The 27,380-nt window shown below is 41.9% G+C and overlaps 1 protein-coding gene across 3 annotated transcripts in view; it reads left to right on the top strand.

Moving 5' to 3' along the window:
- Positions 1-27,380, top strand: part of il16 (interleukin 16) — a 43,556-nt gene that overhangs the window by 3,318 nt on the left and 12,858 nt on the right. For all 3 annotated transcript variants that reach the window (XM_069172915.1, XM_069172914.1, XM_069172913.1), the window contains exons 2-17: positions 1,481-1,724; positions 1,960-2,236; positions 5,833-5,972; positions 8,767-8,884; positions 11,512-11,655; positions 13,959-14,064; positions 16,220-16,368; positions 17,493-17,603; positions 18,335-18,449; positions 19,171-19,244; positions 19,942-20,188; positions 20,595-20,712; positions 21,292-21,424; positions 22,429-22,516; positions 24,128-24,354; positions 24,889-25,017. In XM_069172915.1, coding sequence (XP_069029016.1) covers positions 1,481-1,724; positions 1,960-2,236; positions 5,833-5,972; positions 8,767-8,884; positions 11,512-11,655; positions 13,959-14,064; positions 16,220-16,368; positions 17,493-17,603; positions 18,335-18,449; positions 19,171-19,244; positions 19,942-20,188; positions 20,595-20,712; positions 21,292-21,424; positions 22,429-22,516; positions 24,128-24,354; positions 24,889-25,017 — 2,420 coding nt within the window. The remainder of the gene's footprint in view (positions 1-1,480; positions 1,725-1,959; positions 2,237-5,832; positions 5,973-8,766; positions 8,885-11,511; positions 11,656-13,958; positions 14,065-16,219; positions 16,369-17,492; positions 17,604-18,334; positions 18,450-19,170; positions 19,245-19,941; positions 20,189-20,594; positions 20,713-21,291; positions 21,425-22,428; positions 22,517-24,127; positions 24,355-24,888; positions 25,018-27,380) is intronic.

Genomic DNA, 27,380 nt, shown 5'->3' with positions numbered 1-27,380 from the left:
CCCCCCACCCCCTCTTCTTCCCCTGTGGTCAGCACATTATATGAAGCAGTTGCAGTTTGAAGAGGTCTGTTATATTCCACCTGCACGCTGTAATATTCACAGTACAGAGAGGCATTTGTCAGCGTCGGGCGGCCACCTCAACATCAGCAGCTCCACTCAGTACTCAGGTCTTCATACACAAACTCATTCACCGAGCTCAGACTGAAGGTCTTACACACTTATACACCACTGAGATTTACAATCCAAATACTATTACTGCAAAGATCCAGACAGGTTTTCTACCTTTTTTGTACTGCAGACTGTGGGGAAGGTCACTTTCTTTCTGCATGTAGAGTCTCCACCACATGTCAGTGGGATTTTTATTTTTTATTTTTTGACTATTGTTTCTCTTTATTTAATCTTATTGCCACCGACAGCTGTCCCTCGGTGGATTTTCTACCGTGTTTGGGATCATCAGCCTGCTGAAAGGTTCACTTCTGGTGCAACCTCCACTTTTAGACAGATGGCTCTATGTTTTGTAGTGGTACTCGCTGGTATTGCAGCTGAAGACACTTCTGGATCAGAACCATTTTTCAGACCTGAAGCTACGAACTCTTTTATGTCCAGTCTGTGATCTGAACATTTAGTTTTGGTCTCAGAGGTTTTACCATTTGGGGAGAGAGTCTTTGTTCAACGGAGGGTTCCTGAAGGATCTTTGGGCTCCGTCCCGTTGGAGATCCTCAGAAGTCTTTAAAGCTCTTCAGTGTTGGCTGCATGTTGGTCCTCTTCAGTGTAGTACTGCATATTTAAAACAGATTCATAAAAAGCATTTCTTTCAGAGCCGTGAAGATGTTGAGTGGCTCCTCTGAAGTGGTCAGAAGGACATAATCAGTCACATTTCCCTCAGACACACACACACACACACACACACACACACACACACACACACACACACACACACACACACACACACACACACCAGTCTGTTCTATAGCTGTAATGACGCGGGGCAGCAACACTAAGAACAATGATGTCAGACCAAAGGCCTTATGGGTTTCAGTTAGAGAGCCTCGGCACATTGTTTACTAAGTGTTGAAGGCAGATGTGAGAGAGCATGTATAATGCATCTGAGGGTCATCCTATAGTGCTCTCTGGAGTGTGAAGCATGTGTAGACCATCACTCACCCGTTAATGGGACCAGAAGATAACATCATTATCTCTTCTCACACTGCGTGTACATTGAACACATGAATTAAGGTTATTTGTTTTCCATGGTCCACACACACACACATTTCAGAGTTTTTGGTGTGTGTGTGTGTTTCTCTCAACAACAGTGTGATTAAGCTGCTATCATGAGGACTTATTTTCCTTCTTTTTTTTTCCAAGTAGGAAAAAGAAAAGTGCTTTTATCTCGGTCCGCCTCCACAACGGCCTCAGCAGTTTCTCAGCAGAACACTCTGCAGCCAGACTGTTCTAACTGAATTTTCTAATTGCCCTGCAGAGCGTCCCTCTCCATTAGGCTTCGGGCCGGCTGGGAGGAGTGTGTTGGTTCCCGAGCTGCCGGCGCACACACACACACACACTCTGATGGCCATGCCTCAGAGATACTCCCACCAGAGGAGGAAAGCCAGCACGGCGGCCGCGAGGAGGATGGAGAGGAGACGCAGGGACCAGGAGAGCAGCAGCAGCAGCAACCCGGCCAGCAGCCACAACCATCGCTCCAGGAAGCTGGCCATGATCTCCAGGTACCGGTACCACTGGCAGGTTTACAACTAGGGATGTACAGCAAGCTCAGGACACATGAAGTTAGTTTACTCACCTTTTTACGGGCAGAAATATGCAACTTTCTTAAATTGATAATGTAAAGTTTTGAGTTAAACTTGAGCACATAATTTCAGTTCTGCCATTCAGCATGAATCTACACATCAATATGGATTTTTTTATGGATATGGACCCGAACCTACTCCTCTGACCCTCCAGGTCCCTGATCCTGTGTCACTCTAAGACCAACGATGACTGTCCTGAGGAGAGACACGGTGCCGAGGTGTCCGACGGCTGCAGGACGGCGGGTCCGAGCTGGAAAACACCGGCGGTCGCTGAGAACCAGGCGGCGTTCAGAGATACACCGACCGGAGCGTGGAGGACCAGCCAGCGATCCGCCGAGGAGAGAAGAGGAGGCAGCGAGGCCGACAGGCAGCATCAGACCTCCACACTCAGGGAGAACAAGAGGAGCCTCAGGAGGTCCTTCAGCATTAAGGTACTGCGTTGGATTATCTGCATATGAAATATATACTCAACATACTCGACTTTAAACCGAGCAACATATAAAGGCCTGTTTGTTCCTTCAGCTGTAGATCTTATTGAGCCATGCAGGATGGCAGAGGGTCACTGCAACACAGGAAAATAACCTCACAACAACTTACAAGGTTTATTTTTTTATTGACATTTGCAGTCCAAAGTTGGTAAATCTGCCCAGCAGGTTGATATTGTTTTTGTTTTTTTTATATTTTTCTGACTGTCATTGAGCTTTTCGCCTTCGTTATCTGAAATCAGAGCTGAATTCAAGATTTGGAGAGAAACTTCTGTGATAACACAACTGTTTTAACAATATTTCTTCTACAAATAGAGACAAATGTATGCAAATATTTAAATGTAGTGTAAAAAGTGTTTGTTCGTGCGAAACATTTGCATGACTCAAATCACAATTTCCAGATTTACTGTACTTTCCCTTCATTATAGACGCAAGGACCTTTATCTTCTTCACTGTTTACCTTGGAGTCGACAGGCTGATGTGAGCACACCAAACCTGCCCGACTTCACCGAGTCTCCTCTCTGAGCATTATCTATATTCAAATTCAATCTCAGTCCGTCACTCACTCCTCTGACGACAACGTTTAGCTCTGTTGAATTTGTTCTCGTACATTACACAGAAGAAACTTTTAGAACAACGGTGACGTGGATGTTTTCCATCACATAGTTTTAATGGATCAGATTCTATTTGTATTTTTCAGAACCTTTTTTTTGGCGGCACGGTGGTGCAGTGGTTAGTGTTGCCACTTCACAGTCAAAAGGTTCTGGGTTCAAATCCAGGCCTTCCTGTGTGAGTCTGCAGGTTCTCTGTGTGCCTGCGTGGGTTCTCTCGGTTCTCAAGCTTCCTCCCACCATCCAGAAACATGAACCTCAGGTTAACTGGTGGTTTTACAAATGTCCCTGAGGTGTGAATGGTCTTTGTTTCCATGTGTTGACCCTGTGATAGACTGGCAACCTGTCCAGGTGAAACCCCCCCCCCCCCCCCCCCCCCCCACCGACCCCACTCAGGATAAAGTGGGTATAGTTAATGGATGGAGAAACTTTTTTCAGCGTCACAGTCACAAGGCGTCCGCCCTCAGTGTGTCGAAGCCGTCGGCCACAGTCAGCTCTCTGACTCACTGAATCTTTATATTCATCTTACAGTACGAACGACATGTTGGAGGACACGTGTCTCCTGCAGCGTCCAATTAAAAGATGATTCTCTCCTGTCTGATGACTGAAACTTGTCCTGCTTGCGTCTTAAACCACAACATGGTATCCACATGCTGACATGCTGCGGGGAGAGTTTCTTGTTTGGATGGTGATCACATGCCCCGTGTTGGTGTGTTAGTGGATTAAGAGCTGAATGTCAAACACTCAGACAAAGACGGCGTTTGTTGGCCGTTCTGTTTCCACCGCTCGGCCTCGCAGCACATTCCTCTTCTGTGGAGTGGGTCAGACTGTCAGTCATCATCGCACTGCTTTCCATAACGGACTGAAGAAGATGCTGCATCAGAGTTTAAACCCACCGTGTGGTTGTGTTATGTTGTTTATTGTGTTTATTGTGCTCAAAGTGAACTCATATTAACATTTAGCTTTGGGCCTGTGTGCATCATTGTTTCAATGAACCTAATATTTTATGGAAATGAAAGCTTGATCAGGGCATCCATCCCCAGTTACAGTCAGGTGAACATGTGATGACACGGCATGGCCATGTTGCATAAATGTGTATTTAACTCACCTTTTACAATAGGTGTACAACTTAAAACAACACTAATTTAATATCGCTCATATGTGAACTCACATTTTTGAAAAGTATCTAAATTTATGCAGCAGAGCTGTCATAACCTGGTGCCTACATTACCCACAATGCAGCGGGAACGTCAACAATTCAGGTTATATATGGTAACTCGTTTGAAAAGCTCCACCTGTTGTTCCTGAGGGGGAAGTTATGATCACCACTTTCTAACTCCTGTTTGGTGGCTTCATTGTTGGGAGTGTTGAGGTATCAAATATTAACACTTTATATATTGTACATTTACTCAATAATCTGTGAAACAAGCTGTTTGTTATAGTTTAATGTTAATAATAATGTTTTGTCCTGAATCCCTTAAAACTCACCGGTTCAAATACGGGCGAGTGCTTCGTCCCGTTCTGAATTAAATTCTGACAAACAAAGCACAAAGCCTCATGATTCAAAGCAATACCACAGCATCAGTAAAAACATTAAAATGAAATAAAAGTGGTGAAAGTGCCTTTATTAAATTAGTAAAAACATTTTATTCATATCTGTATTTTTTTGGCATCATTTGATCAAAGAACTTTTAAGCATAATGTTATTGAAGTGGTCTGAGAGGGCGTGTCCTACAAACACAGATATATGTGCACGTCGCTTCAGATTTTAAATATGACTTAATGCTGGATAATCCCTCCCAAAAAACGTTCCTGTTCCCCCACTGTCAACAAAGGAAGATGGACTTCTCAAAAAGAGTCTAAAGACAATAAACACAATGAAAACATGTGTCAGTATGAAGAGGTTTAAAGATGGAGAACTTTGTGATTGTTGCTCATCTGGTGGGAGGAGCTTAGGAAGCTTTTTCCTGAATGGCCGATCCCACCTTGTCATATTATTAACAATCTCACAATCACTTTATGTACTTTGTACATGCAGATGTTTACAGCAATCACTGTCTCAGTTTAACATGTTATAATTCATTTAGTTTTTTATCAGAACAAAACAAAAAGTACAGCTGAGAGGAAAGAGACTCATTAAAATTAGATTCGATATAAGAAATCCCTCAGTGCCAATTTAAAGGCACAAATGTACATAAATAAAGGTGTTTTTGGGGGCGTGTCTGTTTGATTGACAGGCCTGTGGTTCAGTCAGGTTACAGCTATCGGTGGGCGGGACGTAGTATCGTCAGGTTTCCGATCAGATCGGTCAGATCCACCTCTGGCTCCTCCCCCAGCTCGTCCAAATATGGTCACTTCCTGCTCCAAACCGCTCCGAACTAGCAAAGATGGTGACGGACAGAATCTGAACTGGAGGATTCATAACGTTCACAAACCAACGATGACATCACTGATGGTTGATGACATCACTGATGGTTAATGACATCACTGATGGTTAATGACATCACTGATGGTTGATGATTGGTTGTAACCCAGTCTTGTTTTAATATATAAATGCATCTTGTTTTTAGAATTTAAATAAGAAATAATCATCTTTTCTTTTTTTGCCTCGGACAACTTCCTTCTTTTTGAGCTTTTCGTTTTCTTGCCAAAGAGCATCTTCATCACACTCGTTTGAACTTCTGAGCACTCTCATTGATAGTCACATGACTTTGCCTCATCAGTTTAACCTCCAAACATTTGGCTCGCTTCATGCACCCATAAAACCTCCCTGCTGTTGTCTCTTTCCTTCGCTGTCATCAGTTCATGATGTGCTCATAAAGCTTGTTTTCTACCTCAGAGTAAATACTAATCCATTGTGTGCATATATTTGTCTGTGTGTGTGTGTGTGTGTGTGTGTGTGTGTGTGTGTGTGTGTGTGTGTGTGTGTAGGAGAGCAGTATCTGGAGAATGTGTGTCGCCACGGCAACCGCTGAGGAGGTGTGTGGACCACAAATGGCAGATAACTGTGTCCAGACGGAGGTCAAAGCTACTAACGTGGAGGCGGAGAGGAACGGAGGGAACCTGCACAGGTAGAAAAACACACTCACACTAAGTTCCTGTTGTGTCCTTCAACACGAGAAAAAGTTCAAGCTAAAAGAAAGAATCACGTTCTTCATGTGAACGACACTCAGAGTCCATCAGGGATCAACATCCAACCTGTCATGTTTTCTGTTTCAGCATTGTAATTATTAGTGGAGACAAATTTGGAGAAATTGGTGTGATGAGCAAATTAACTTCCAACAATGTTATTCATTATTTCAGGAATATTATTGCAGAGAAAAAAAACAGTCTATAACCCGTGATGACAAAAGTGGGAGATATTTTAGAGCTGCATCTAAATGTGTCAGAGTTCGTGTTTCAGCGTGATTCGAACCATGTTTGTAGTTGATGTTGCTGGCGGTTCACTCATCAAAGACAACATCTCTATTCATGTTTGTTTGGAACCACCACAATGAAAACTATAAAATACACACGTTGATCTGCAGAAGATCCAGTCATGAAAAAGTAAGTAGATCCCAGAGAAACTGGACTTTTGTGACGTATTTAAACAAACATTAGATCCTCTCTGAAACAGAGCCGACAGTTAAAAGTGACACACTAGATTTAGTTGTCACTTTCATATTTAAAAAAACTGATCAGTCACAAAGAAAACGTAAGCAAATCCCAACATTTATCAAACCTTCAAATTAATCAGCTGTTTTCAGATTAGTTGATGATGATTAGAAGCTGGTTGGGGACTGATGGGTGGAGACTATCTTTTTTTTTTTAGACCTGTGACATCACAGGTCAGCAGCTCTTCTTGTACTGAAGTGTGTGGTGTCATCAAAACTAGATCCAAGGGATGCTGTTGGTGTTCAGAAAACAAGTTGTGGATGTTTATAATTCTGGTGAGATACAGCTGCTTGAGAGAAGAACTCAGACCAACTGTGAAGCATGAAGGTGGAAATCTTCTGGTTTGGTGTTTCCTCACTGCTTCATGGACTCGGCAGCTTGGAGTCAGTTAATTCAAAAAGCTGAAGTTACATCAGAAGAGAGACTTTTAACAGGAAAATGATGCGAAACATAAACGGATGGCTCAAGAGGAAGTGTGAAAGCAGGCGCACACCTCTGCTGGGTGAAGCCGTGCAATCTGCCCTTCAGTGACGATCAGAGACGTCTGAGCAGGTCTTTAAAACAAACAAAATGAGCTCTAAAACTTCACCGCACCGCCTCATCAGAATATCACGGCCTCTCCTTCCAGCTCGCAGTCGTTTGGTGCAGAACAGAAAGATGCAAAAATAGACGTGCCCCCTGATTGCCTTGAAGGAATATACAGAAAAAAATATAAGGCTGAAAAACATGAAAGTGACATTAAAGTGCAGCTTCTGTCCTCAGTTCAGTCTTGAATTAGAGTCCAAAGCTCTGTTTTCTTACGTAATGATGAAAATCATTGAACAACCAAAGCTGTTATTATTGTTAGCAGTGTGTCACAGGAGTTTTCACATTACTCTCCATGCACATTACAAGCAGTCAAAAAAGTTCTCCCTCGATTAAGAGAGGAAAACAACAGGACTGAGAGTTCTTGTGTTGGACGTTTGTTTGTGGGAGGATTAATTGAAGATGAACATTTCCTGTTTATATTGAGTGAAAGTTACACAAAGTTCAAAAGATGCTTGCTTTCAATTAGGCTCAAATTAAATTGCTGTTTGGGGTTTCAAAGTTTGCATGCATGAGCCTTTTATGAAACCATATTCATTCAACACTAAACATTTTAGACGCCTCTGATAGGTTTGTCAGTTTGCTGTTGATAGCTGAGAGGATGCCGGTTTCAGCATTATCTTCAGGGTTCATGAATACACCTGTGTAATAAATGTGATTAATGCATTTCCTTCCTCATATTATATTGTGCATCGTTTACATGTTTACTGGCTTTATTGTTCATAAGCGCCACCAGCTGTCAATCATAAACGTGGTGGCAGGAACGTGTGCACAGACTGTTTATAAAAATATTATAAAAAGACATTTAATTTTTTCCATGAGTAATTATGGTGTCGTTAGCGAACCCTCACAGAAAAAAAACAAGTTTTCCACATCGGACACATGATTACACATTTGACACACATGTTTTCACTTGGGAATTGGCATGGACTTCACACATACATACATACACCATGAAAATGTTCCAAAACCACACGTTTCACATGTGCACAATCACAATAATGTGTCATGTGATCACATGAGATTTTGCACATGTAAATTCATGTAGTTTTGGTGGTCCTTCTACAAACACTTCCAGATTAAGATATGAGTCCTCAAAGCGAGGTATGTCTCGGGTCATGCCCCATGTCTGGCATGTCTGAGTGCAGTCATGTTGGAGTGTGCACACTGTCCTCGGGTTCCTAGTCAGATCTGAGTCAAATGCACCCGTCCTCCTCCTCAGCTTCACTCTCTCGTCCAAATATGGTCACTTCTGCCTCCAAAAAAACTAGATGGTAACGGCCGAACTCGAGGCTTCAAAACGGCAGTTTACAAACAATGGGTGGTGTCACGGTGCGTTGCCATGGGAATGTGCGTCACATCGTCCGTGTGCAAGCATGTGCATGTTTGTCCACTCATTAAAAAAAACATTCCTCCATCATGCAGCTGGTGCTCAAAAAGTCCACAAGGAACCTTTAACAAAGACCTTCAGTGGGTTTTAATAATTCCTCAAAACTCAACGTAAAAACATAAACTATATTTAACTTTTAATTTCACCGTGAAGAGGCACATTTACTTTAATGAATCATCTCGTACATTTTTGTATTTAAAGATGTTTGTTCCTTGTTTTTGTCATTTTCTCCTCAGACACTGCAGCTTCCTGAGCCAGGACAAGCTGGCTCCCTTCAACGGACAGTTTCTGAACAGCAGCGCCTGGACAGACGGGGAGGCGATGAGGAGCGTTCACATTCAAGCCTACACTAAGGTAACAACAACTGACACATCAAATGGTCTATCGATACGAACACACTCTCCTACTGTCTCAGTCCAATAAAGCAAAATACTAGTATTTATTTCTGCATGTTTATTTGTATGTGACAAATCCTTCACTTCACTTTGCTAAAATTAGGTGAGTTAAAAGCATGATAAGGTTTTAGTATACTGACTTCTTATCTGTGTAATTTGCTTGTTTAAATTCAAATATATTTTATATAGAAATAAAGAAATAAAATAAATTCCATGCCATCTACGTGGGCATCCACAGTCTGAAAATAACAGTCAGTATTTCAGCGTGGGTCTGACAGTTTTATCAAAAAACAATCAAATTCCCAGCCCTCCCACACACACTCAAACACAAGGCTCTTTGGAGTCCAGTTACAAATGGCTTGCATAAAGGAATTTAAAGAATTTAAATCTGGTCAGTAAAGATAAGTAATGTAAAAAGAGTCAAATTCAGTTAGATAAATATAACTTTTAGTCTGCATGGCGAGGGATTTCTGAAATAACAATGAGATTAGAAAAGGTCTCTTCCAGATGGAGGCAGCGAGGGAATTTGATCTGCTCTGACATCACCTACAAAGAAGGAACAAAGAGTCATCTGGGAATCTCTCCAGGTGGTGATGGAAAGTCAGGGAAACGTCAAGAAATCTGATCCTCTGTAAAATATCATTATATTTATTATTATTATTAAAATAAAAATGGTGAGGTGGTAAAGAGTCTTGCTCTTACATAAAGAATTGCACAGATTTCAGTATTTCTGTTGCCGTGGGAGCTTTTCCTGCTGAGTGTAACAACTTGTCATCCTGCCAAGTCTATTTGAGTCACTTTTAAGAGGCTGTGGAAACCTGAACAGCAGCTGGAAGAAAAAAAGATGGAGGAAAAGAGCAGTAGGAAAGAATGTGTAACATGTGACGACTCCGCTCAGCTGATTCTGTTTTCGTTAATGTCTTTTTAAAACAGATGAATGACTCATTTCAGTCTGATACACTCACAGTTTATTCAACTACTATAATGCTAATATCTTAGCAATAAAGTAGTTGTATTGCTATAATATACAATACTACCGTACATAACACTGTAACTGTTCTATGCATAAAGCATACACAGCATAGTAATAACACGGGGCCGGGGAAGCACAAACCTGAGTCATTATTCCAAGTTACATCTCTTGATCAACATCAACACCTGTCTTATGTGAGTTTTGTGTCAAAGCCGAATGTTTCCCATTAGACATTTAATAACGTCGCAGGAGAACTCGGTGTTGACAGTCCGACCCGGGGAGACGAACTCACGATGCACAACACTGCAAATGTCAAACCCACCTGGTGGCTCCTGAGCTGACGCGCCTGCTTCGATCTCTCACAGTGTGACTCGTCTTGTAACGCGAATACCATACAAAACACTTCACCTGACGCAAAATTGTATTCACTCTTTGGTGAAAATTGCAAAAGCACACGTACCAGTGGTCACAAATACACGTGTAACACAGGCGCTGATGTTGATGAAGCGACCTCAACTGGAGTACCTACTCATGAAAGTTATTGCTTCCCCCTGCTCCGTCTATATCTCTGTGCTGAGCTCCGTTCGCACGCAACAGGAGCAGTCTCTGAACTTTTTGATCGCTCCCAGTAAAAAAATGAGATTTTAAAATGATTCCCATTCTCAGCAGGTAACCAATGAAAGGATGCCAGGACAGGTAAAATGTTCACTGACAGTCATTAGCCTAGCTGCATCATTCTGAATCAGCTGCATTCAGGACATTAGTCTGTCCACATACAAGGAACTTCAATAGTCAGCACGGGCTTGACCTTTGCGAAGACTCTTATATGAAAGAATCTGACTTTAACAACAGATTTGATCAGCAGGTCTACCTTAAAAGAATAATCAAAAATAACACATGGGTTCTTTGCTTGAGGTTTACAGCAAGGTGCCAGAAAACCGACACAAGATGAAATATTATCTTGTTTTGGAGAAGGATGGAGCACCAACATTTTCAATAATACACTATAGTATGTTACACTATACTGTAGCTTCCTAAAACTGTCACATTTATATTTACCCTATCTCATCTTGAACCTCAGTAAATAATTAAACAGAATTAGCGAGCGGTCCCGGGTTCAAATCCCGGACGAGACCCCAAATCATGTAACAACCACCAAGGTCCAACATATTCAAAAGCAAAACTCAGGTTGCAGCCAAAAAGGAACAAGGTTTATGTCCAACCAAAAATAGCAACAAACATAATATTGATCTGCCACAAACAAAACAAAATGCTGATGAGCCAGCCAGAATGAACAACAACAGTCCAACCCACATTGGGTGGTCGGAACCGGTGTGTCCCCTCTAACCTAAGGGAAGCAAAAAACTAAACCTAACAGAACAAAAGCCACACAAATAAAACTGCTAAACCCATCAGAAACAACAAAAAACAACCATACAGGGACTCCAGATTCCTGCCAAGCAACATGGCTGCTGCTGCTGATAGAAGAGAGAGAGAAAGTCTGTCCTCGTCCTTTATTGGCTTCCCTCTAATCAGCCGATCAGGCCAGCCAACTGACTCCTATTGGTCCACAGTTGTAATGTTTGTCTTTGCTGATGTGTTTTGTGCTTTAGGACATTTCCACATATGAAGACAGTCTCCATTCACACAATCTGACGACGAGAACACAGCATCCGACTCTGTTTTCCCCACCTGATCCTCTGTCACTGCCTGGATACACAGATGAAGAATTTATGGCCAACAACAATCATCTCAAGGTAAACTCATCTTTTGTGTATCTAGTCCCTCTGTGGATTTTATAACTATGTCTTCTTTCAATTTTCAGTCTAATCTCACACAGATATAATGTTTGTAAAACAGAAAGTCTCCATGATACAAATTTGTCCATTTTAAGGTAAAAACCTGGTTTACTGTCAGGTTAAGGTTCAAGTTAGGTTTATGTTACGGTTTGGGTAAGATTAGTTCTATGCAAGTAGTTGTAGGTTAAATTCAGACTTGACACACCAAACGCATCGCTTGGTTGACGTTGAAGATGTGCCGGTGCAACGCAAATTTGGTGTCAATTTTGTGGTGAACTTGCTCAGGTCCATCTCAGACCTGGTCCGAATCCGGCTCAGACCAGGTCCGAGTCCAGCGTGGCCAGCGGAGAGTTGTTCAGTGGCCACGAGCGCACGTGAACAGACCGATCCAAAATCCCACTGACAGGTTTGCTGGATGTTCTAACTATTTAATCCCACTTGCATAAATAATTAAAACAGGATTATTTTTTAACTGATTCAGTTCATCGAATGGAAAATTAATCTGACTCTTGTCTATTGAATTGGATGTGAATCAGACAGTTGGCTCAGCAGCCAATCTCAGCCATAAAATGTTAAAGCCAACTCAGGTTAAGTGCAAATAAATTGCATTTTAATTACATATAAAGGGGTAACTATTCAAAAGCCTTTTCATTTACTCATCTGGTTTAGTAAACTAGCCAGCTGTGTAAAACCACAGAGTGTGACACTGCATCATTAACACACAAAAGATTAGGGCAATTTATGCACGGCAGCTTAGGTCAATTTAAAAATGATCGGAAAGTAAATTATTCACACTCAAAGCTCCGATGCAGTTTATTTATTAACACCACAACATCAGTGATGTTTGGAGCCCATTGCTCTTTATCGGTGTTGTTAATAAATTAGTAATGCGTATAATTTGCTTGTACTCACTCCTCAACATTGTTGCTGCACCTGATTTCACTACGAGGGTGGATAAAATGCTAAATGGTCTGTACTTGTGTAGCGCTTTATCACCTTTCGGTCTCAAAGCTCTTTAACATGGTTTTTCCATTCACACACTAATGAGACAAATCACCATGTAAGGTGCTGCCATCAGGAGAACATTCACACACTGATGGTACACCATCAGGAGCAACTTAGGGTTCGGTGTCTTGCTCAAGGACACTTAGGCATGTGGACAGGAGGAGCTGGGGATTGAACCACCACCCTTCTGATTAGTGTTCAACCCACTCTACCATCTGAGCCACAGCCTCCCAGTCAGGATCAATAAGTACCGAGACTGCTCCTCATGTGCGCAAACAAAGTCCAACATCTTGATGTGCACAGAGAACATTAACCCTTCGTGAGTAATTACTCCAAGTTTCATCGCAAAATCAACACCTGAGTTACGCATGCTTTTATGAGACCTGGTCCAGGTGCGTCTGCGATGTTTTACACACCTAAAATTTGAGCAGATTTGCTCATTTTCAACGTGCTGTAAACAGGCACATTGTCGTGTCGGAGATCTTAAGTGCCGTCACGCCACAGCTCAGGTCATGTTTACTGAATGTGACGGCTAGCAGGACTCGTGTTGACCGTCTGACCCTGGAGGATTAATCCACCCTGCGCAGCCCGTGAATGGAAAGAAAACCCACCTCGTGGTCTGACCTGATTCACCTTTTTAGTTTTCTTTAACATTATGCCCCTCGGAAATGTGAATGCCACTCAAAACACCTCGTACAACTCATTCCTTCATTGCCGTAGACTTCCTGAAGAGTGCTCTGCAGTGGTCACGAAAACAAGTGTAACTCAGGAACTGAGGATGATCAAGCATTTACTCATTAGTGTTGGACCTTCCTGCTGCTCCGTGCACATCACAATGCTCTGTTTACGTGCATGATGAGCAGAATCAGAACTTATTGATCCACCTGATATTGGATGAGTGTTCTTTGTTCCCTTTGACAGTTAGTTATTATCAGTGTTTGGCGTCTATAAGATGCAGGTTTTGGTCTTCCATGACTGAACTGCTGTCTACACTGGGTAACATATTAGTTACCTCTTCCCGAGCCCGCGATCAGACCGTGGAGGCCAACTCGTAGTACCATAAATTCAGAGATTAGAGCCTGAACCTCCAGACGAGTCTGTCTGATTCCGCCGGCGTAAAGTTTGGATGGTTGCGTCCGTTTGCTCCTTCTTCATTCATAAGAATCGGACATAGCCGTGTACATGAGCACGAGTCAACGTGGTTTCCTGTGAAGTGATGGGAACACGACTGTGTGTGCTCCTCTGTGTGTTCGTAGTTACCCATCCCAGAGGTGAATGAGGACAGATGCTGGGAGACGGAGAAGCCTGAGGACAGTCCACCGGGACAGACGGCCAACAACAGGACGCGCTCCAATTCAACCAGTGTGTAAAACACAGTTTTCATTCAACAGTCACAGAACCAATCAACATCTGCCAACATGAAACAGCTATCAATGCTCGTGTTTTACTTTGGATGTAAAACGATCAAATTGGGGTAAAGAAGTGCACAAACAGGAGGAGGCTGCTGTTCCTTGTTTTGTTTTGTTTTTTATTATCAAGGAATATTGCACATAGAATAAACAATGTCGGTTTGGCAGTGAGAGTTATGATTATAGATAAAGCAGCATGATAAAAATTGGTGACGTATAAAATATAATGTACGAAATGCAATCCTGTAGAGGTCTGTAAAAGAGTTCAGGCTTATATTATGAAATACAAGTGGTGGAGTCTGAAAATTTAGGCTGAAAAAAAAGCTTCCCTGTAAGAAGAGTAAAGCAGATGTTGAAATGAATATGAAATTCCACCTAAGGTGATACCAGTTTTTACCACTTGGTAAAACCAGCTTGGTGGACGAGGAGGTGAGACGAGGATGAAGTACTGTGGCTGTTTTAAAATTGCATACTTCAATACTTTCACCTGCTATTTCGGTTGCATAACTGCGTTGAAGTAAACTGACGAGTATAGAAACGTGCCTGGCGCTATGAGGACGGACGCCGTTGCCAACAGTCGCCCACCAAACCATTTAGAAACTGCAGAGAAAGGCTGCTGCTCCGTTCAGACAGCTGACGCTTTCAGCATATGAGACGAAAGCAGAAGATGAAAGGAGAGACGGAACGATTGGAAAATTGTTACTAATATGTTTACGGTCTTCAGGGAGGTGCGATCCAAAGAAATAATATCCTTGTCTAACCAGGAAGCTGCATCGCTTGTGGGAAATGTGGTGTTGATTGTAAAAAATGCTTCACAGTTCCACCGATGTGAGACTAAACAGACGGCTGATGGTCGAAGACCTGGACAGTCAGGGATCAGGGACACAGACGGACCTGTGCATTGTAATCCAATCATATCTATCAGTTACTTTGATTGGGATGTCGGTGTTGGGGATCCATTGGTTGGTTTTTCAGTTGGTGCACCACCTTAACTCAGACTGAAATATCTTGACACCTGTGGGATTCATGGTCCCCACAGGATGAATATGACCCCCTCTGATGATCCTCTGACTCTTCCTCTCGCACCAGCAGGTCCAAATGTTCACTTATTAAAATAGCTCAATTCCCAGTCGCACCACCTGACAGTTTTGGATCAGAGTGAAATGACAAGTGTTGGATAAGATGCCGTTTAAATGGAATCAGGATTAACTATGTAATAACTTTGATGGTCACATTTTTAATTTGTCCAACACTTGAATAAATAAATGCACCAACGGGTGTCAATCATTCTGCAACATCAGAAGGCCAAAATAAATTAAACTTCCCCAAGAAAACGTCGCAAAATGTTTTTCCAAAAATTAAAAGCCGACTTCCTTCTGCAGATTTTTCTACGGTAAATATGTTCACTCTGTATTCTCTTTATTTATATATACACTCGTTATATTGCAGGAAGAGTCTCGTAATCTTAGAATAGATCTTTTTGTGCGTTTTGTCACTATTGAGTAGAAGACTTTGTAAATCATTTAGAGCTGCTGTGTTCCAGTTCGACTCGACATCTGCACTGTTTTATATGAGCAGCACACATATGAGCATCAATGTGAGCAGCTCCTCTATTTCATTTGTAAGTGACAACACCCTAAAAAAAAGTGTCATTCCTTATGTAACTTTTCAACAACATACTCAAACTGTGTAATCGACGTCAGGGACACACGGTGTGTCACAGAGGAGCTGATTCAACTCAGCACTTCTCAGGAGATATTTTGTGCTGTTGCTCTATTTTATTGTACGTTTTTTTCTAATATATTTGTCCTCCATGAAGTTGTCAAAAAGTAATGAGAAATTTAATCTGATATTAAATGGAAAGAAAACTCAACATAAATGAAACAAATTAACATAAACATAACTGAGTCAGCAGAATTCTAATGCTAGTTGTTGTTGTTTTTTTTAACACGAAATGAACATTATAAATAAAGTCGTAAATATTTCATGGTTGTTGTTTTACAATCAGATTTATTAAACTGAGATTCATATGTTTTATTGTCCCCCAATGATGTAACTGCTCCCTAATCCAGATGTTCATGTTCTTATGACACCATGTGTTTAACCAGGTGTTCATCCTTATTGGATCGGAGATCTAGATAGCATCATTATGAAGACCCCGGAGCTGTACGCCGGTCATCCCCACGGGAATGGTGGTTTCTACGGAAACAGGAAGTCTCTGTCCCAGCAGCTGGAGTTTCCTCACACCACCACACAGGTATCTGATGTACCCGATAGCCGGAGCAGGATAAAAATGGAATAATTCACCTGGTGACCAAAGGATGAACAAATATTTTACTACTGCAGAGATTCTAAAGAAAACAGTGACAGCAAATGAAGGCAGATATCTGAATCATACAAAAAATGATTACTTGTACAGTCTGATTATTTATACCGACATCTGACTGAAAAGAGATGATTCATTCAGTGTTGTACATCTATAATTTAACACTGTTGACATCCATCTTTTAACACCCCCACCTGTGACTGTTGGATGTGATCAGAAAAGTGCATTTCACAGAAGTTGATGCTTAAAACAAGGCGGGACGACAAACTCAGGAAATCCCCCGGTTTAATGTGTGTGCTTTGATTTGTGCTAACAAGTTTAAAATGTAAACTACCACAGCACCTTAACGTGAATGATCGAGTCCTTACGGTGGTGACGCTTTATTTTCTCTTCTCGAGGAGTGATTTTACTTTTCTTATTGCTAGCTGCATCTTTTTGAACAGACTGTTTTTAATAAAAAATCAAATCACCACAAAGAAAACCTGCTGCCGGTTTGATTTCCAGCAGACAGCAGCTCCACACTGAGCAAAGAGAATACGATGTTAATAATAATAATAATAATAATAATAATAATAATAATAATAATAATAATAATAATAATAATAATAATAATAATAATAATGTTGGGAGAACAGCCGTATATTTCAGCTTTCAGACCCTGCAGCAGATTAATCTAAGAAAAGACCGGAGGAGGAAATCAACAGGAGTCAGTGTGATCTCGCTCATCGGTTGCAGTGGTGATTAAAAACACCAGCAAAACAAGAAGACAGCAGCCTGGATGTTCTCTAATTAAAGAAGAGCTGTGATGCTCAAAGGGTTTAGGTGGAGGTGGAGGTGGAGGGGGGTAAACATTCTGCACAGTTCAGTGAGGAAGCTGATGATGAAGGAGAAAAACAGTTTGTGAATGAGGACTTGTTTACACCAGTATGCAATGATTTGATCGTGTAGGCAGAAAAAAGTATTTAACATAACCTGCCGTTGTGTGTGTGTGTGTGTGTGTGTGTGTGTGTGTGTGTGTGTGTGTGTGTGTGTGTGTGTGTGTGTGTGTGTTACAGCCTGTTCATCGCCCCTCCCGCTCTCTCAGCTCCGCCCAGCTGCTCCACTCCTGCAGTAACGTTCAGGCGTTCATCATCTGTAACATCGTGCTGATGAAGGGCCATGGAAAGGTGGGAACAATACAACCACTTCATTTCTTAATCTATAACTTAACTCGTTTTTTCCTGCTACAAGTTTAATATTTTTACTTCGTGCAGCTTTGTAATATTGTAGTTTGACTAAATAATGTCAACTCAAACTTCAGCTGCATAACGAGCTCACTGTGATCAATAATTTGACCGTTTACTTTTCTCGTCTGTATAAATCAACTTTCTTAGACTTTGATTATGATTGTTGACTGTTAAACGTGCTGTGCTGCTGCTGCTGCGTTGTTGCTGTTGTGCTGCTGCTGCTGCATTGCTGCTGCTGTGCTGCTGCTGCTGTGCTGCTGCTGTTGTGCTGCTGCTGTTGTGCTGCTGCTGCTGCGTTGTTGCTGCTGCGTTGCTGCTGCTGTGCTGCTGCTGCTGTGCTGCTGCTGCTGTGTTGCTGCTGCTGTGCTGCTGCTGCTGTTGTGCTGCTGTGCTGCTGCTGCTGTTGTGCTGCTGTGCTGCTGCTGCTGTGCTGCTGCTGCTGCGTTGTTGCTGTTGTGCTGCTGTGCTGCTGTGCTGCTGCTGTGCTGCTGCTGCTGCGTTGTTGCTGTTGTGCTGCTGTGCTGCTGCTGTGCTGCTGCTGCTGTGCTGCTGCTGCTGCGTTGTTGCTGTTGTGCTGCTGTGCTGCTGCTGCTGCTGTGCTGCTGCTGCTGCTGCTGCTGTGCTGCTGTTGTGCTGCTGCTGTGCTGCTGTTGTGCTGCTGCTGTGCTCAGGGTCTGGGCTTCAGTATCGTGGGAGGGAGGGACAGCCTGTACGGACCGATGGGGATCTACGTCAAGACCATCTTCCCTGCAGGAGCGGCGGCTGCTGACGGCCGGCTGCAGGAGGGTGAGTGACATGAAACTCACTCAGGTACATTTGTAGATGGAAATAATAAAATCTCCTTTGTATAAGGTGTAAAATCTCAGGTTTGTTTTCAAAAGGCAGACTTTTTATTAGAAGAAAACACACTTACTTCATTCACTTCGGATCAAGTTTGTGACTTTAATCAGCTTTAATTGGCATGCGTGTTGTTGTTTCTGCTCACGACGGGGCCTCGACCTCCACAACTCTGTTTTAAAACTATTCTATCCGACCGCTGACCTCAAACTGCAGAATAAGATAAGAGATAAGACTTTATTAATCCCACAGCAGCATAAGGACATGGTTAGAAGAAACAGGTGATCTTCAGATATTTTCTCACTGAATGAGGTATATTTACAGTCATAAAGGCTCTTCATGACCTGTATTTTAAAGACACGCCGGTCCCTCAATATATTTGTTTTATCAATATTTCTATATTTTACTTTAGATTTAGATTTGAGAGTCACAATAATTCTTCAATGTGAATCTTGTATGAAATGTCATATTATATTGATATTGAAGCGTCAGTTAGTAGCAAAATATGTGATAGGAGGTGAGAGTAGTTAAAAACTCAGTTCAGCAGTATGAAGGTTAAATGCATTGAAGTTTACAGTAATTATGAACAAATGTGTTTATAATCACTCTCATCCTTATTAAAGATGAATTGCATCCGTTTTTTAGACCTTCTGTTTCCTCGTCTGTGCAGGTGATGAGATCCTGGAGCTGAACGGAGAATCGCTTCACGGTCTGACTCATGATGAAGCTCTGCACAAGTTCAAAGTAAGACATCTGCAGTACGTTCAGATCTGAACAGTTTTCATGTGAACTGAACGGAGTGCAGGTGGAAACAAACATCAACTCACTGAAACTTAAGTCATTTTTAAGTGTTGACTGTGTAGCCACAAAAAAATAACCATTGTTTTATTCACTCATTATCAAAGATAAGTAACTGTCTGCATCTATAATACAAAACGATACGGTACATCCAACCTATCTGCTAGAAAATTAGGTTTTTTTTTCTTTGTCAAATTAAGAGGAGCATCAAAAAGGTCTGAAACAGCTCCTGTATCATCCAAAAATATCCCATGGACGTCCCATCGTGTCGAGCATCACTGGATCTCCTCCGCGGCGTCCAAACAACGTCCCTTCTCGGTTTTACATTTTTGGGAAAAGAAGGAAGTAGCAGGGAGTCAAATCCATCAAGCGGGAGGACCGTGATGAGACTGGAGTGTTTTCAATTTATGGAAAACAACACGTGAAGGCCAACGATGAAACCAGCAGCAGCCTTCTGGTGTTATTCCTGTCATAAAAACCCTCTTCAGTCTCAGACAGACACATTCAAACTAAAAACTCACCTCTGTTCAGTGAGACTACATTTTAAATTGGCCTGGATGTACCAGGCCACTTTAAGGATCGTTGCAGCTGATACAAGCATTCACATCTGAAATCTGAAGTTTCCCCTGAAATGTCTTTGCAGCAGATCAAGAAGGGCCTCCTGACGCTGGTGGTGCGGACCAGCCTGCGCGTCGGGGCCCTGTGTGGTCAGGCGCAGGTGGCCCAGCTGTGCCGGTCCCGCTCCCTCAGCTCCACCACAGGCATGGCCCGGGTCAGCGCCGACATGGGCGACTACAACTACCTGAACAGCTGCGGCGACGCCCTGAACGTCCCGGGTCAGCCCGCTAAACCCCGAGACCGCATCATGATGGACATCGTCCTGCAGAAAGGTCGGCCTCATAAGTGGAAGCTCAACATTTGGATTTTAACATTTAATTCATCTTCGCATTGAAAATCACAGAAGTCTCCACTCACCACTCGCTTCTCTTCTGAGGTTCACATTTTATTCAGCGAATCCTGATTTTTTGTCCCTGATGTGGGTTATGCTCAAAAAAGTTGAATCCTAAATTTCCCATAATGCAACCAGTGACTGTCTTTGTGTTTTTTCGTCCTGCCTGCTGAAGACTCACATCTTTATAACTCTACCCCCCAGTTTTAATGCAGGCTTTCTAATTGTGTGGTTTACAAGCCAAGATAAGTCACTTTTCACCAAAATTGGTTTATTTGGGCGTAAATGCTAAAAGTCATGATCGAATTGATGAAACTGAGTGTCATATTAAATATGTGATATCCCAGAGGCTGGTGTCGGTCTGGGGATCGGGCTGTGCTGCGTCCCGTCCGGGGACGGCTGCCCGGGGATCTACATCCACACCCTGTCTCCCGGATCTGTGGCTCACATGGATGGACGACTGAGGTGAGCGAGCGTCACGGTCATCACGGTTTCAAAAGAGGACTGAAATACCTTCTGCAGGAAAATAATTTCAAATCCAGGTCCTAAAAAGGAAGATGCAGTAATTTCCTGCATGTATATGATGTAAGTAAGTAGTAGAGTTTCGTAAGGTACTTCCAATAAATACATTTTTCCTTGATTATTTTCTGTCATGTTTTGTGCCTCACAATAAAATGCAACAGTTAACAGGTCTTTGGTCTACAGGCACATCATCATTATACATTCATGTATTTTTTTTCAACAAAAACATATATTTAAATTTGTTAACCTTTTAGTTAAGATGAGGAAAATATCATATTTTTAGTTACATTTGAATTAACACATTGTGGAGTTTTTCTGTTTAAGTCCAGCCGAGTGTTTCCTTGTTAGCGACACAGTGAAAGATCAGTATGACAAAGTTTAATGTCGCTTTATGTGGATATTTTACTGCATAATCAGATATTTTAGCAGAAAAAAAATCAAATATATTGTTAGTCAACATTTCACTGATGCACTTAGGATCAATATATTTGAGACTCTGATGAGTTGTCCCTGAACTTCCAGGTGTGGGGACGAGATCATGGAGATCAACGACACCGTGGTGTACAACATGGCGCTGAATGACGTGTACACAGTTCTGAGCCAGTGCCCGCCAGGTCCGGTCCACATCATCACCAGCCGACACCCCGACCCCAAAGTATGGAGCGCCTCCGTTTCATCATCAACAGCCAAGTGGATCTTTGAACAATAGAAATCACTTTTAGAAATGATAAACCAAATAGATTTATTCTGGTAAATGTCAGTTCATGTGCGGCACTCTGCCTGAGAAGACGAGCTCAGGGGAAACAGTGTCTCCTATTTTCTCTCCTCACTTCACTTGAGATTGAGTTTTAAGTGAAAGGCAAACAACAATGTCCCAGACTCGTTGTTCTCTGAAGGACCACATGGACCATTTTGGCTCCGATTCATTGTTTTTATTTATTTATTATTTACTCTGTTCATGTGAAACTACTCAGATAAAGTTCAACCTTCATTCTACCTCTTCTTATTTTCAATAAGTCCCATAAAAACCAAAAATGTAAGTCTTGATAAAAGGGTCATAAATGACTTAATGTCTTACTTAAAAAATTAAATATCTTGCTAAATTCCTAAATCTGTAATTATGCTGCGTTCAAATGTTGTCGTATTCACCGTGTACAGAGGAGAGTCCATAAGAATCTCTTGTGGTATTCATGATGTTGAAACTCTAAATGTTTTATAAGCCTCGAGTTTGCTGATGTTTCCAGAAAGGTCAGAGGTCATTGAAGTTCATGTTTGGTTGGATGTTCAGATAATATATTGTAATTTCATTCATGTAGAGTTTATCTTCATAACTTAGATCATTTTCTTTCTTTTCCAACGACCTCATCTTTTCCTTCTGTGTCTTTGCATTTCCTGTTAGCTTGATACAATTTTAGCCTCTGTGGCTTCTAGACGCCCTCCACATTGCCGTTGCCTAGCAACGGTGTTTTTACGACTTAACCACTAGAACGCAAAGCATACTTTTACATCCTGGGACTCTTTATTCTTGTATGTCGTCCTTTGTACACCCTGTGAACAGTTTATTTTTCTCTCTGAGTATCGATACTTCAGTCTGATTATTGATTATTGATTATTGATTATTGTCCTGTGAGGTTAATGTCCGTCCTCTCTGTGTCGCAGGTGTCGGAGCAGCAGCTGAACGACGCCATTGCTGAGGCCGTTGAAAACAGCAAGCAGAGGAAGGATAAGAGCCAGTGGAGCATCGACGGTAACACACTTATTTGTTCATTATTCATTGTCCACATTATTAATGTTCATTTTCGTGGTCGGTCTGAAACGTTGTCACGTATTTATCTCCACTCATGTTGTCTTCCTCTGTTAAATGCTGACATTTTATCACCGTTCATTTACCAGTTTATCTCAGATCATAGGCGTTTATTCATATCTATTTTTATTCATCACACCCAGATTTAATGTTACCGAGGTGACTTCTACATCATCAGACTCTAAACATGTCTCCTTAGTTTGGCCTTTAACTCGCTGCTCCTGAAGATCTGGTGCACTTTGAACTACTTTACCTTTAAAATGCATTTTACTTTATTTTATATATTAACTCAATTTGTGTATTTTATTTATTTTCTATATTTTTAGATGTTCCTTTGTATGTGAAACACTGCAGGTCATTTTCTTGTTGTGAAGCACTTTGAGCTGCATTTCTTGTATGAAAGGTGCTTTACAAATAAATGTTATTATTATTATTATTATTATTATTATTATTATTATATTGCACCTCCTATAATGTAACTTAATAGATTTATCAGAACGTGGCTCGTACGGTCAGTTTGAAGGAGTTTGGACTCAAATGTTCGGAGCCCCGGAGCGGCCATAGAGATTAAGAAATTAAATAAATAAATATTTTCTCAGACTTCACAAATCTCCACGTGAACATGAAGACGTGATTTAACAGGCTGAGAAATAAACTGATGTTCATCTGTAAAAGTATTCTTCTATTAAACATTATTTAGTGCAAACAGTTCAGATTTCATTCATTTTCAAATGCAACACTGATCGATGGTGAAAGAGCTTATTAGCTATTGATAGCTACTGTTATTTATTGCATGTTATTTATTGCATGTTATTTATTGCGTGTTATTTATTGTGTGTTATTTATTGCGTGTTATTTATTGTGTGTTATTTATTGCGTTTATTTATTGTGTGTTATTTATTGCGTTTATTTATTGTGTGTTATTTATTGCATGTTATTTATTGTATGTTATTTATTGTGTGCTATTTATTGTATGTAATTTATTGTATGTTATTTATTGTATGATATTTATTGTATGTAATTTATTGTATGTAATTTATTGTATGTTATTTATTGTATGCTATTTATTTTATGTTATTGATTGTATGTCATTGATTGTATGTTATTTACTGTATGCTATTGATTGTATGTTATTGATTGTATGTTATTTATTGTATGCTATTTATTGTATGTAATTTATTGTATGTTATTGATTGTATGTTATTTATTGTATGCTATTTATTTTACGTTATTGATTGTATGTTATTTATTGTATGTTATTGATTTTATGTTATTGATTATATGTTATTTATTGTATGCTATTTATTTTGTTATTTATTGTATGCTATTTATTTTATGTTATTGATTGTATGTTATTGATTGTATGCTATTGATTGTATGTTATTTATTGTATGCTATTTATTTTATGTTATTGATTGTATGTCATTGATTGTATGTTATTTATTGTATGCTATTTATTTTATGTTATTGATTGTATGTCATTGATTGTATGTTATTTACTGTATGCTATTGATTGTATGTTATTGATTGTATGTTATTTATTATATGTCCTAGGACTGCGTCGACCGGAGTCCTGCTCTCACGGCCGGCAGCGATGTGAGCGCTGCCTCGAGAGGACTTCCAGTCAGCTGACGGTTCGGCGGGCGCAGAAGACGGCGATGACGCGTTCCTGCAGCGACAACACCAGCAGCCTCCAGCACAACCGCTGCCTCGCCCTCCTCAACCACCGCAACGCACAGCACCACCTGTCGGCCCGTGTCCACAGCCTGGACACGCCCAAGGTACGCCGACACGTCTCCATGGAGACGGCGTCAAACAGCGTGACAAGGGAGAACTAACCGCTGCTTCTTCTACAACTTCCTCACATTTCCTAATTTTTGATTTGATTTGTGAGGGTGTGGTCTCATGTTTCATCTCTTCCTGTCCTCTATGTGTCCTCTATATGTCCCTGTCCTCTATATGTCTTCTATATGTTCCTTTCCTCTATATGTCCCTGTCCTCTATTTGTCCTCTATGTCCTTGTCCTCTATATGTCCTCTATATGTCATCTCTGTGTCCCTGTCCTTTATATGTCCTCTATATGTCCCTGTCCTCTATATGTCCTCTATGTGTCCCTGTCTTTTATATGTTCTCTATATGTCCCTGCCCTCTATATGTCCTCTATGTGTCCCTGTCCTTTATATGTCCTCTATAAGTCCCTGTCCTCTATATGTCCTCTATATGTCATCTCTGTGTCCCTGTCCTTTATATGCCCTCTATGTGTCTCTGTCCTCTATATGTCATCTCTATGTCCCTGTCCTCTTTGTGTCCTCTAGCCTCTGACAGAGACCTGGTCTGACAACAGATTGTCAGTTCCTGTGTATCCTGATGAAGATTATAACATCCCCTACAAGTCTGCTGCCAACGTGTCCAGTCAGATCAATCCATCACACCAGGGACACAAGGTACCACATCCATCATCCATCCATCCATCCATCATCCATCCATCCATCCATCATCCATCCATCCATCCATCATCCATCCATCCATCTTCCATCCATCCATCCATCTTCCATCCATCCATCCATCTTCCATCCATCCATCCATCATCCATCCATCCATCCATCCATCCATCCATCCATCCATCCATCCATCTTCCATCCATCATCCATCATCCATCCATCCATCCATCCATCCATCCATCCATCCATCCATCCATCCATCCATCCATCCATCCATCATCCATCATCCATCCATCCATCCATCATCCATCCATCCATCCATCTTCCATCCATCCATCCATCCATCCATCCATCCATCCACCCATCCATCCATCCATCATCCATCCATCCATCCATCCATCCATCCATCATCCATCCATCATCCATCCATCCATCCATCTTCCATCCATTCATCCATCCATCCATCCATCCATCTATCCATCCATCCATCCATCCATCCATCCATCCATCCATCCATCCATCCATCCATCCATCCATCCATCCATCCATCCATCCATCCATCCATCCATCCATCCATCCATCCATCCATCCATCATCCATCCATCCATCCATCCATCCATCCATCCATCTTCCATCCATCATCCATCCATCCATCATCCATCCATCATCCATCCATCCATCCATCCATCCATCCATCCATCCATCCATCCATCATCCATCATCCATCCATCATCCATCCATCATACAACCATCCATCCATCATCCATCCATCCATCCATCCATCCATCCATCCATCCATCCATCCATCCATCCATCATCCATCCATCCATCCATCTTCCATCCATCCATCCATCCATCCATCCATCCATCCATCCATCCATCCATCCATCCATCCATCCATCATCCATCCATCCATCCATCCATCATCCATCCATCATCCATCCATCCATCCATCCATCTTCCATCCATTCATCCATCCATCCATCCATCCATCCATCCATCCATCCATCCATCCATCCATCCATCCATCCATCCATCCATCCATCCATCCATCCATCATCCATCCATCCATCCATCCATCCATCCATCCATCCATCCATCTTCCATCCATCATCCATCCATCCATCATCCATCCATCATCCATCCATCCATCCATCATCCATCCATCATCCATCCATCATACAACCATCCATCCATCCATCCATCATCCATCCATCCATCCATCATCCATCCATCCATCTTCCATCCATCCATCCATCTTCCATCCATCCATCCATCTTCCATCCATCCATCCATCATCCATCCATCCATCCATCCATCCATCCATCCATCCATCCATCCATCTTCCATCCATCATCCATCATCCATCCATCCATCCATCCATCCATCCATCCATCCATCCATCCATCCATCCATCCATCCATCCATCCATCATCCATCCATCCATCCATCATCCATCCATCCATCCATCTTCCATCCATCCATCCATCCATCCATCCATCCATCCATCCATCCATCCATCCATCATCCATCCATCCATCCATCCATCCATCCATCATCCATCCATCATCCATCCATCCATCCATCTTCCATCCATTCATCCATCCATCCATCCATCCATCTATCCATCCATCCATCCATCCATCCATCCATCCATCCATCCATCCATCCATCCATCCATCCATCCATCCATCCATCCATCCATCCATCATCCATCCATCCATCCATCCATCCATCCATCCATCATCCATCCATCCATCCATCCATCCATCCATCCATCTTCCATCCATCATCCATCCATCCATCATCCATCCATCATCCATCCATCCATCCATCCATCCATCCATCCATCCATCCATCATCCATCATCCATCCATCATCCATCCATCATACAACCATCCATCCATCATCCATCCATCCATCCATCCATCCATCCATCCATCCATCCATCCATCCATCCATCATCCATCCATCCATCCATCTTCCATCCATCCATCCATCCATCCATCCATCCATCCATCCATCCATCCATCCATCCATCATCCATCCATCCATCCATCCATCATCCATCCATCATCCATCCATCCATCCATCCATCTTCCATCCATTCATCCATCCATCCATCCATCCATCCATCCATCCATCCATCCATCCATCCATCCATCCATCCATCCATCCATCCATCCATCCATCCATCATCCATCCATCCATCCATCCATCCATCCATCCATCCATCCATCCATCTTCCATCCATCATCCATCCATCCATCATCCATCCATCATCCATCCATCCATCCATCATCCATCCATCATCCATCCATCATACAACCATCCATCCATCATCCATCCATCCATCCATCCATCCA

This window comes from Embiotoca jacksoni, unplaced genomic scaffold (genome assembly GCF_022577435.1).
Source record: "Embiotoca jacksoni isolate LCO1_2020_lvr unplaced genomic scaffold, fEmbJac1.0.p SCAF_56, whole genome shotgun sequence".
NCBI lineage: Eukaryota > Metazoa > Chordata > Actinopteri > Embiotocidae > Embiotoca > Embiotoca jacksoni.
The sequence above is the reverse complement of the archived record's forward strand: the minus strand, read 5'-3'. Positions and strand labels throughout refer to the sequence as shown.